The sequence below is a fragment of the Lissotriton helveticus genome, chromosome 5_1, assembly GCF_964261635.1.
Source record: "Lissotriton helveticus chromosome 5_1, aLisHel1.1, whole genome shotgun sequence".
NCBI classification, from domain to species: domain Eukaryota; kingdom Metazoa; phylum Chordata; class Amphibia; order Caudata; family Salamandridae; genus Lissotriton; species Lissotriton helveticus.
In genome coordinates, this window is record NC_136065.1 from 1,485,876,518 (window position 1) to 1,485,889,209 (window position 12,692).

The window sequence follows — 12,692 nt, forward strand, 5'->3', positions numbered from 1 at the left end:
AGCCGCCCCTTACGTGACTGTTCTCTCCGGGGTTCCTGCATCCAGCCAGGGCAAATTAGAAACTCATCAGGACTTGTTAAATAAAGCCATTTCCTGGTTAAAACTAAACAGACCACTTCCACCGGGCTTAGATGGCGGCATCTTGAGTGTTAGGAGGTTGGGGTGGCTGGGCATGTCGCCCAAAGACATCCCGGGCGACTTGATCCTAATTAAATTTAAGTACACGAATATTGTTCCCCATCTGCGATCTTCCCAGCCCAAAGAGGGAGATGGCCCCATTCGCATCTGGGACTTGTACGATTTTTATCCCGGCCCCCGACCCCATTTATCCCTAAGGCAAATGACATGGAACCACATTTTCTGGCGAAATGGGAATCCAAGAATCTTGTGTTACTAACTATCTAATCATTTCTTGGTTTCTAGATTTTGCACGTACCCTTTTCGTTTTTGCTGAATTGTCAAACTGATTGGAGCTTGTTTTATAGTTGATTCCTTTTTATCTTGTGCATGATATGCTGAGCCATTTATATATGTATGCATTTTTCTTTCTTTTGCTGCTTTTATGGTTTCTAAATACAACCGAATAAAGCTTATTCTGATCTGTAGAGACCAACAATATTCTCTCCCTGACTATGCATTATTCAGGCCAAGCTTTTCTACAGAGGATGTGATCACGACTGCCATAGATGATATAGAAATTTCTGTGTACACTGGAGATCCAGGGGCGATAATCTACCTGGATCTATCCATATCCATCAACCACTCAGTCGCCTTAAACAGTTCACAACCCTGGTAAGGTTCATTTATGGCTTGAATCGTTTGCGTGAGGCAAATCTCAGGTAGGTTACACAGGCAGTTTCCCCTTCGGTTTTAGGCATTATCTTTGAGGTGTACCTCAAGTGCCCTGTTCCTACTGCTCTTGATCATATATTCATAACCGTTGGCTTCTAAGTCACATTCTAGCTAGACTCCGATGATACACAACTAGTCATCAACCTGCAAAAGGACCCCTTCAATCCTATTACCGGCGTCCAAGCTATCATGAGGTTCATTGAAAACTGGATGGCACTCAAATAACTAAAACTGCATCTCACCAAAACAGAATTTCTTCCTGTATTTAATAAGGTCATCCACTGTGATGACTCTCTATAGCCTTCATAACTAGGAGCATGCCCTCAGCCAGTGACTTTAGCATTTCACCATGGAGTTAAATTAGATTTCAATCTTAATCTGAATACTCAGATCTCTAGCATCATAAAGACCTGACTATTAGTATGCCTTTCTTACCTTACAAGCACAAAATCACTGTCGCCAATGTCTTTGTGCAATCCAGAGGAGATTATGGCAACTGAGCATATCCTGGTCTACCAAAGAAATATACTGAATGCTCACAAAAGGTCCAAAACGCTCAACTGAGAACCATCTTTAACCTTAAATAAATGTACTCCATCTCACTCTACCTGTGTCAACTACACTGACTTCCTGTCCAGAAGATAATAAAGTTAAAAGCTCGCAGTATGATGTGCAAACTCTTTCACTGCCTCGCCCCTGAATTTCCATGAATGGTGAAAAAGATCTTTCGGGTCGAAACTGCCGCCTGTTGATGGAAGATGCTTTTGGAGAGCTACAAACTTTTTTTAAGAAAGCCATAACATCCTGGCGTTTTAATGAGCAATGACCTCTGCTGCTTGATTTTCAGAATGTCGAGGTGGCAACGCAATAAACTCCTATTGGAGGGTATGTTGCAATAAATAAAGAAGACTCGACACATCTTCACTCACAAGAGGCAGAGAGCTGGCTATTCACTAACTTAAATCAGAAACTTTACAGAGCTTCTCTTTCATAAATAATCCATAGCACCAACGTTGCAGAGCTGCCAGTGTCTCTCAAAAACGCAGCCCCTTAGGAAAAAAACAAGTAAACATGTCGCATGTGACCTAGTGTGTGGAGAGCCCTCAGGATGTACAAAGCTATTGGTTTCTGCATCATCAGCCAAGAATTCATTACCTCATATACCCCACAGGCTGACACACAAACCTCAGAACACCACCTACTCTTTACAGTACGTGCTCAAAAGTCCAAAGAGTTCTCAGCATCTGCCATCAATTTTCCGAGTAGACGCTGAAGTGTAACAAAAAAGTAATACTATGACCAATGTGTTAGAGGAGGGCAGGGAAGGGCTCGGGAATTAAAAGGGGCTGGTCAATGACTGAAGTTCAGACGCACTCCAATCCTTAAAGATCAAGGTGTAGCAATAGCCAGAGTCGTGCTTCGACAGCAAATAGATTAGCAATGCAACCATGAAAATGATTGTTCAAAAACAGTGGAACTATAAAATAGTGAAAATGATAAATAATAACGGAACTACTTTTATTTTGGTTTCTGCTTGAGATTTGTTCCCGAGTATCATTTTCTTTTATATCTTTCATAATGGTAGAAGAGAACAATTTGGAATTAAATCTAACCTGCTTTACATGGTGCTATCAAGTGTATGAACATGTGTTATTGGCTGTGAAGGAGGTGAGCCCTTCACAAGTAATGAGTCCACAAAACAGGCCATACGTTAGTTGGTGACTGTCTGACCTGCGCATCACATGTGAATGAAGGACTGCGATGAGCTATCTCTTCTTCTCATAGGAAGTGTTACTGTCAAAGTGTGAAAAGAACGTCTACAGGGGCTAAATGCAGTCACCATGAACTCTGGTAGAGGGCATCCCTGGACCCTACCTCATCTGAACACTCACTGAGCCTGGACTCAGGAGCCACTGAGGGACAAGGGGAAGCTAATAATTCCCTTCCACTGGTGCCTGCAGGTGTGCTGTGCATGCCTCACCAGCCCTTGCCATCTATATCCACCTATGCGCCTAATCACAGGATTATGCAGTCACATCCAGAGTACATGAGGGGAGGACTCAGTGGGAAGTAAAAGAGATGAAGATCAGAGGAGCTATCTGAGTAAGGGAGGGCCGATTGTGAGCATGTGGCAATTGTTTTCGCGCTGGGTGCTTGGGGAGACATTCAGGTCAAATGATGGATTTATGACTGCTATCTTTTTCAGCAATTCCATTGTTTTCTGCTTACAAGGTAAGCTACAGTAGCCCAACTCGGACACCATGAGCAATCCACTAGAGTGCTCCACAACAGGGTATCTGCATTAGCCTTACCTGAAGTTTGCTCTGTAGAATATGCAGCTCACTCTGCAGCTCCACGTGCTTGGCAGCTAACTCGCCCCATTCACCTTTTAACTTTTCATATTCTTCTTTCCATAGAAAGCACTCATCCTCTGTAACGTCAAATGACCTCTGGAAATAGAAGGACAACAGTCTCAAACCCTGAAGTGATGTACAATGTGTTTAATTCTGCCGAAAGGGAGAACATCACCCCACGTACATAGAGTGATCACAATGGAACCCTTACACGAAAAAGGCAACAACAGACAGAAAGAAAATGAGTTTTAGAACAAAAACAAATGTTTGCCTGTTGTAATAAAGTCTAGGAAAAGCATAAGAAAAAAATACAATAAAACACTAAGCGCTTAGGGCTTGATGTACTAATATAAATTCCCAAACCATGATGTTCAATTTGCACTCGGTCTAGTTTTCAAATGCGTATGCAATTTGCTAAGTAACTTTAACACAGCTCGTTTGCATTACAATTTGACTATTCATGGGGAAATATATCAACTCGAGTAATGAATATTAACTATATATCAATTCGGCAGGTCGCAATTTGCCTCTGCCCCTCTATTTGCATTCCTAAACCATGGAGACATTTTAAAGCAGCTTTTGACCATGTGGTAAGGCACAGGGGCCAGCTCACTGCCACCCCCTTGAGGCGGCCTGGCACACTTCCAAACGGGGAATTTGTCCAGGAAGGTCAGCTTCCCCTTTTCACATCAGGCACCACCCTACTCAAGGATTTGAAATGTATCAATGGTGTGCAAATGCAATTGTGGTCCCAAACCAGTAATGCAGACCTTCGCGACTCACAAAGAGTAGGGGAAGTCCTAATTTGTGATTGGTAAAGAACTTCAAAGTTCTTTTATGATTTTTAAAGACTTTTCCAATTCATGAAAGGGCTCTTATAAATGAAGTATTTTGCAGTCACTAACAGTGTGATTTTGCAAATTACAGGCTTTGCAACAGTACATTACCTTTCTACTTCAGGCCCTTAGTATGAAAACGTTAGGATTTGATTCAGATGAGAAAACATATATTTTTTTCCCGAACATGTAGAACCATTACTTCTGCACCCTTTTAAACCATTTTTGTTTCGTGGCAAAGAGGATTATAATGATTTTCCAAATCTCATACTTTGGCTCTATGTTTTTGATCCATGTGTAATAATGATGAGCTGGTATAAGTTTCTAGCTAAAGTTGAGTAACATGAAGTGTAATATCCATGAGCACAATCTGCTTTTCTGTCACAACTATTGACAGCGGTTCCAAGTAAAAAAACAGAAGATGTTCAAAAATGGTATCACAAAATGATTAAAAACAAAGTACGCCTAATGATATGTACATTAAGTAAAGCACATTGGGGTTTAACATCCCAATGATGTTATTGCAGATGAACAGAAAGCTAAAATATCTGCTTTTTAGTAAGAATTTACAGTGAATGGTGTAATTTGCAGTAAAAATGTATAGCAAAACAACGTAAATAGAACACGAGTCCCTGTTCCTAATGTGAACAGTCCATCCCAAACCTTAATGATCTTGACCCTCTATCCTGGGGCCCATCAAGTTTTTTAGTTGGGAAATCTGAGATTGACACTCCCCAAATCTCATTGACTAAGATACCTATCTGGCCTTACGCAGGGGGGTTGGGTGCAGGGCATGATCAAAGGCAAGGCCCTGCGACCAACCCCGATTTTGAATGGCCTAAGGCCATGCACAGTGGACTGTTGACTGTCAGTGGAGGGTGAGAGGGTTGGATGTAGGCACGGGCTAACCCTCCACTGCAGCCGCGGCTGCTGCAGGTAAGAGTGGTGGGTCTGGCTGGAGGGGATTTCGTGAGATGACCAGCAGGAAAAATTAAATAAATACATAATTTTCCCTCGTAGTCGTCTCTCGAAATCCCCCTCAGCCGGCCCCACAGCCCCACCGCTCTTACCTGCAGCAGCCGCGGCTGCTCCACTGCGCATGGCCAATGACAGTGTGCAGGTAGGGTGAGTTAGCTGCAGGTTGCCTGGCGGAGTTGGGCGTATGCTCAAGATTGATTATGACAAAAAACTCCAGAAATCATCCAAAAAAACAAAGGTTAAAGGGAGGTTATATTTAGGTATGGTAACAAATACTAAACGTAAGTTTATTCCCCTGCTGCCAGAAATGCACTGAATAAAAAGGTTATAGTTATGCTGTGGTTCAAATGAGAAAAAAAAACGAATGTTTAAAAAACAAGTACACACAGAAATTCACACGTTACAGCATCCTTTGGGGTTTGTGGACCTGAAGTAATTTAACACACTACACTTGCGGCTTATTTCCTATCACCAATCACTTGATAATGAACATAACCTCTGACCACATGCTGGACATTTAGAATATCTGTCACGTCACCCGCATTTGCTAGCTGTTACCCTCTATTCACCCACCTAACAGGCAAAATTACTTTAGCCTTTAACCGTGTCGCCCCCCTCCAAAAGAAGTTCATACTCATCTAAAATGGATTACTCTCTTGAGGACTTCACATGACTTGCAATTTTAAGTCGAAAGGTGTGCATTTGCCACTGAAAAGATGTCTTCTGCCACGCCCTATGGACAAACCTCCATAATCTGGTACAATACAATACACACATTCCTGAGATAGGCACAATGGCATACAACCTTAGACCCATGCTTACAACGTACAATATTCAAAAATCTGCAATGTCTCAAAATACTCAGCAAAGTTCTGAAAATAAACATCCATGCCTTATAAATATAATCATTAACTAGAATGTGCCTACAGCACATATTACAAGTATTAAACACCGGCAGGTGCCCAGATATCTTATAAAACAACCAAAAGAAACTACTGGTCTGGGAACAGAAAAATCAGGACAGCAAATGTGTCTAGGTCAGAAAGATAACTGTTCACAGCAAGAATAAAATCCCATCAGCCCACAGTGGTGGCAATTCTCATCATCTGAGATTTCCTCGTGATTGCATTGCAAATCCTAGTGCAATCAAGGGCTGCATCCTTCTCAACATCAGAAGGGAACTCAAGCTGTATTTATCAGTGGCCAAATTAGAATTGGCTCAGATCCCAGAAAATGGTGAGATAAAGTTCTTATTTGGAAGGGGTGCTGATGATAATTGCAGTGCATATAAGTGAATGTGAAGAAAAAGATGTGCAGTTTTAAAATTGGCTACCAGGATACAAAACAATTTTAATAAGCGCTATCCTAGTGTCAAACATAAAAACAGTGCGTATACAGTTTGAAAGGATAACTGTAAAAAGTCCACTGGAATGACAGGTCTACGTTTTTCAGACAAGTGAACAGTTATCTTTCTGACCTAGAAACATTGGCTTTTTGCTGTCCTGATTTTTCTACTCTCAGACCAGTAGTTTCTTTTGGTTGTTTATTTTAGGTTTAGTGTGGGGATAGAACACTGTCTGGTCTTTAAATATTTTCCCCAGGACCCCCTGTTTAAAGAATTTGTGATACAGGTGCCCAGATATCTTCTGGTGGACAATCTATTGCTAACAGATAATCTCTCAGATTTCCTGCTTCGGCTTTAAGCCACAACCTACTTTGAAACATACTTCTGCAACCCACATACGTGCAGTCATCTTTTCCCTTTTTTAACCCCTTTACTGACAATGCTTTCCACGCCCCAAATCTGAACACTATTTTGATATTTGGGCCACCTCATGCTCAGACCTCCATAGCTTTTCCCACAAAAGGTATCCAGGTCAAATTTGAGTCTTTTTTCTAATATCCTGGTGATACAAAAGCTACCCAGGGTTTATAGGTTCCTCAAGGAGGAACCCAAAAAATAGCCATAATTTAGCAATGTTTCATTTTTTTTTTGCTCAAAATCTTTTTATTAAAGTGCAACAGAAACAGCCACTTAATACAGAATGTAAAGGCAGTCATCAATACGGTACAGCCAAAGAGGTATGTAATTTGGCCACGTCACAGTTCAGGGAGCAAGCAAAGGAGAGATATAGAGAAACAAAAAGGAGGAGAGAGCATCTTCCACAAGCTGCATCATGACAGTATCAATATAGTACATCCACGCTGGCTCATAGAGAGTTACATACCAGAACATGGTGAACAAGGTAGTTCCTAATCAATTTTTAACCAGAGTTTCAGCATTTGTCTAGGAGGTAGTCCATTTTGTCTGATTTTCGTCATTTAAACCTACTTGCAGGTTGTGGTGGAAACAGGTATGAAACTCATGGGTGATCCTGGAAAGCCATACATTTCTGAACAGTAGACACAATTCTGAATTCAGCAAAGGCGTCACTTACGTGGATCCCTCAAAGCATTCCCAAAGTAACTATCCATTGAAATAAAAACATAATAATAAGTAGGAAAGAATAGCCATAGGTGACAACATTTTCATCTGTACTTTTTATCATGATGGCTAATTTACCAAAGCAATATACCGTAAAGTCCCATAGACCCTCTGGTTACATGTATACATAAGGTTTGTATTTCATTGTACCAACCATACAGAAATTCATATGGTAAAATATAATGAATACAAAATGGGTATAAAGGGAACCAATATACTGCTAAAATATTCACAAGATACTGTGGGCCTCATTTATGAGGAATTGGCGTAGGGCAGCTACTCAAGTCTTCTTGCTGCGCTGCCCTACGACAATGTGAAAGAACAGGAATGCACACTATGAAAACGGTGCATTCCTGTCCTTTCCTCCTGCGCTGGTGCACAATTTGGTACCTAGCACCAATGTAGTCCCCCTGTATCATGGTGCATGGCGCCTCTACTCCAGGCAGGGTTGTTTTTGTGCAGGAAGGGACCCATTCCTGCACAAAAAGAATCCTACGAGCCATTTTCCTCTTTCTATGTGGAAAGAGGAAAAAACGATGAGAAATAAAATATTTTGTCCTGCTCTGGGGAGGCATAGGGTTTTGGCGTTGCCCCAAATTTACGTGATTAAGTACATTTATTTAGTTTTTTTTAAATTGAGTTTTATTTAGCACAAACTTGACCCGAGGGCATCTGAGCTCTTAACAGAGTTAGCACACGCAGCATATACTTGAGATACCTTTGGGGTAAATACAGATACACAGTGAACAGAAGGTGACGAGGTAAATGAGGAAATTGCATAGGCAGCAACTACATAAGATACATTAGGAGTAAATACAGATACATGGTGACAGTATATGATATGGTGTACAAGGACATTAGGGAAAGTTGCCAATACAATGTTGAGGTAATTACAGTACACAAAAATACATAGCACTTTACAGAGCACCACTGCAATTGTACAAGATTACCGGAGGAGTAAAACTAACAAAAACACATAGTAACAGTATAATCGGCAAAACAAGATTAACAGTAGTAAAGATGGATGATGCAGTTCTAAGGTAGCTGCGATAAGGCCTTTTGAGGATGGGGGAAATTTGAGGCACAGTTTTCCCCGGGATAGTGGTGCGTGCACAGACTTATTTAAAGGGTGCGGAGAGGGTACCTGCAGGCCAGTCAGGTGCTTTAAGGAGGAGGGTTTAAGTATTTATTGAGGAGAAGAAGATTCAGTTTCTTTTTTGAGGGAGGGAAAAATTGATTATCCCGCTGGTCCTGGGGCAGGGAGTTTCAGATTTTAGGAGCATTCCCAGAGACGGAGCGGGTGCGAGATTTCTCTCTCTTAAATTTTGGAGGAATCAACTTCGTAAAAGTCTCTTTTGGCCATCTTTTGATTTGAGTTTGTTTGTGAGGTAAATCGTTTTTTCAGTGTTGAGCGCTTTGTGAGTTACGCAAGCGGTTTTTAGTATGGCCCTAGCCTTGATTGGCAGCCAGTTGAGTTGTTTGAGGTTGGGAATGATGTGATCAAAGAGCCTACCCCTCCCCCCCCGACATAAGTCTATCCGCGGTGTGGAGTGTGGCTTTCAATGGGGCTAGCTAAGATTTTTGGGCATCACTAACCATTGCGTTGCGGTAGTCCTGCTTGGGTAGGACGAAGGATCGCACCACCATCTTTAGGTCTTCAATGGGGATGAAGGGTTTGACTTTTTTCAGGTTTTTCAGCATGTAGAATGCACTTTTTGCAGAGGCATTCATATGGTCTTTCATGCTTAGGTGGCAGTCAAGAGTAATCCCCAGGGATTTAACAGAGTTGGAAATGGACATTTTGCAGTTTAGAGCCGTGAGGTTGTCAAACCAGCTGTCTATAGGAAAGGATTCATGGGTGTTGTTTGGGAAAACCCACGGCAACACCCATTGAATGCTCCCTTGGCGCAGAGTAAGGCAACGCAGCGACTTGCAATGCTTTGTCTTACTTTATATCTATGAGGCCATGCAAAGCCACGCACAGTGACTTTCTGTCACTTCATACATATGTTTGGGAGACTTGCGCTGCTGGATCGTCCACAAAAAGAAAGTGACACTCCAGTGGCGTAAGCCTCTCATAAATAAGCCCTGGAGTTTAGAAAAAGTGTTTATTTGTACATTAATGAATTTGGGGTTATCCATACTATCATATGATTCAGACAGCATTTTGCAAAATGTCTTCTTTCTTGCACACAGTCTTACAATTGGAAGCCAAAAATGCAGAGAAGTCATATTGGTTATAATAAATGTTCTTGCACATTTCCCTAAAGATACGGTATTCCACGTGTGTGGATGGGCATAGCACCCAGGACACACAGCATCCTAAAACACCACCTGAAGACATCAATTTCAACCCAGCAAATTCAATGCTTCTTCTACAATGTGGTCAGCTGTGGACTTTGGGCCTTGGCTCACCCATCACCCCGGGAAACTGTTACTTGCCAAAAGTGCCCCACAAATCTCAAATGTATGCCAAAATAAACATTGTCCTCACTTTTCTGTGAGATAAAGTTCCAGAATCTGCGGGGATCCACAGATTCTGGATTTGGACAGCATTCCCACTCTCATCCTGATAAAAACAATACCCCGCTTACGTGGGTGGGCCCATTGCCCACTATAAGAAAGGCCCCATATAGCTGCACCTTCGGTGGTACAGTCGTGTAGGCGATGAGGACTGCAGGATACTCTACCTTCATATACGCTCCACGACATTGGTTAGAACGTTCCTATTATAATAGTGACTTACTGGTCTGGAGGACACTTGATACAGCACTGTTACGGTCCTAGTGACTCACTTGTGAAATGTGTTATTTTGTTCCTACATGGTCGGGCTGTGAGCTAAGAGAATGGAGGTATACCGCGGATAGCTGTAGGAGGGGATGGGGGACAGCAAACCTACACCTTTTGGTATTTTTGAGAGGGGAGAGGCACTCTGCCTAGTTGGGGAGTGGGTAGTTCTAAATCCTCGGGCAGGGAGGCAGAGAGGGGGGTGGTGAGGGGTGGATGGATGGCGGTTTATTGTTCTTAGGAAAGTTTGATTTACAAAGTAATTTATGCATACTGCCATATACAGTATTCATACCTGATCTCAATTGTTGGGAAGAAGAAACAGGTCACGCCTTGATTGTACCAGCAGGGGAGATTGTTAAGCATACACTTCTGTTAAATTGTCGCACTGTCACTGTCACCATGTCGGATGATGGGGGGTAGAAAGGATTCGTCAATTTCTATACTTACTGGGAACGTATACGGACTGGGTGAGTAAACTAAAAGGGGTATCGTCCAACAATACCTGAAAAGACAGGCCCTGGACATAGTGCTGTTGCAAGAGACGCACATGACTGGGAACAAAAGCAAAGCCCTCACACGATGGGGTTACAAACTCCTGGTACATGCTGACTTCACCACGGGATCCAGGGGAACCGGGATTCTTGTTAAGAAAAACCTAGCCATTATTGTGAAGCGTACCTGGGCGGACCTGGGGGGTAGATTTGCTGTCCTAGAGGCCCAGTTGGAGGGGAAGGCACTTAATATAATTTCAGTATACCTACCTCCTGCGCTGGGTAAGAAATCATTGACAGCTCTCGGCAAAATATTGACTGACCTTCCGGTGGGCACGCTGGTGCTGGGAGGGGATTACAACATGACCATGGAAGAAGATATGGATATATACCCCCGGCGGGTGGGGACATGTCCCAATGTACAGATGAGTGAATTAACTAGAGCCATGGGTCTAACAGATGTGTGGCGTACCTTGAAACCCAATGATATCCAATACACGTACTATTCAAATGCACACAGGAGCTCATCTCGTATTGACTACTTCCTAACACACGCAGCCTCCATTGGTAATTTTCAAAACCCCCATGTTCTGCCGAGAGGCACCTCAGATCACTCTCCGGTTATAGCTGAACTTACACACTGGGAGAGGCAGCCACGATCCACTATATTACTAAACCCGTGGTTACTGTAAATTCCGGATATAAAAACAGAACTCTGTCGGCAAACCTGTAATTATTTCACCGAAAATGTTGGCTCGGTAACATCAGCGCAAACTCTGTGGGAGACCTATAAAGTGGTCCTAAAGGGCCGGAAAAAAACATAGCCAGTTTGCCCAACTGGAAGACGAGCTTCGTCAACTAGAGCTAGACAGCACCAATAAGCCCTAAGACGACACGTTGCATCACCTCGCCTCGCAATGAAACAAGAAGAGTATAAGATCAAGGCAAGGGAACATATGTTGGCCAGGCACCTCAAATTGCAACACCGTTTATATGAACTCGGAGACAGAGCTGGGAAGACACTGGCCTGGTTAGAAAGGAGCTAACAAGGGGAGAGGTGGGTGTCCAGCCTGAGCAAGTCCAATGGTAATACGATTACACCCCCTAAGGATACAGCAGAGGCTTTTGCACTTAGAGCAGATCTACTCTCCCTCTACTACATATACTGCAGAGGATTCTCGCCAACTCCTTTCTGACAGCAATGTGTTATCTCTCTCCAAGATGGTCAAAGAAACTCTGGAGGGGGATTTGACGGATAGAGAGATCCAAAAGGCCATAAGCCAAATTCACTCTGGGAAGGCCATGGGGCCCAATGGGATCCCATTGAATTCTTCAAAGTCGCAGCCTCTCACGTTGCCCCTCATCTATGCGCCATGTACAATGAAAGCTATGAGCAAGGGAAGCCGCCTAGTGATCAGCGAGTAGCATCTATAGTTGTAATCCGTAAGCCAGGGAAGCATGGTGATCAGTGCGGTTCATACCGACCGATTTCACTGATCAACGCGGAAGCGAAGATCCTAGCCAAAGTTCTAGACACCCGATTGGTTCCGGTTATCCCATCACTGGTACATCCTGACCAGTTAGGGTTTATGCAGGAGAGAAATACTGCACTAAACATCCGCAGGCTTAACAATGTGCTGGCAAGGATGGAATTCCTGGAGGAAGACGCTGTGGTGCTATCTCTAGATGCCTCCATGGCGGTTGATTCCACAGAATGGCCATACCTCTTCGAAGTCTTGATAAAGATAGGATTTGGCCCGAAATTTCTAGGCTGTATTAAACTACTGTGTACAGATATATAGGGCCAAGTGAGGGTTAATAACTATACCGCACAAATATTCACACTGCGAAGGGGAACCCGGCAGGGCTGTCCTCTGTCCCTACTGATATTCTCTCTGATGTTAGA

At 42.9% G+C, this 12,692-nt stretch overlaps 1 protein-coding gene across 3 annotated transcripts in view; it reads right to left on the minus strand.

The window, feature by feature from the left end:
* TRAF3IP3 (TRAF3 interacting protein 3) overlaps window positions 1-12,692 on the minus strand; it is a 356,734-nt gene that overhangs the window by 150,197 nt on the left and 193,845 nt on the right. For all 3 annotated transcript variants that reach the window (XM_078644495.1, XM_078644496.1, XM_078644494.1), the window contains one exon: window positions 3,165-3,302. In XM_078644495.1, the coding sequence (XP_078500621.1) occupies window positions 3,165-3,302 (138 nt within the window). The remainder of the gene's footprint in view (window positions 1-3,164; window positions 3,303-12,692) is intronic.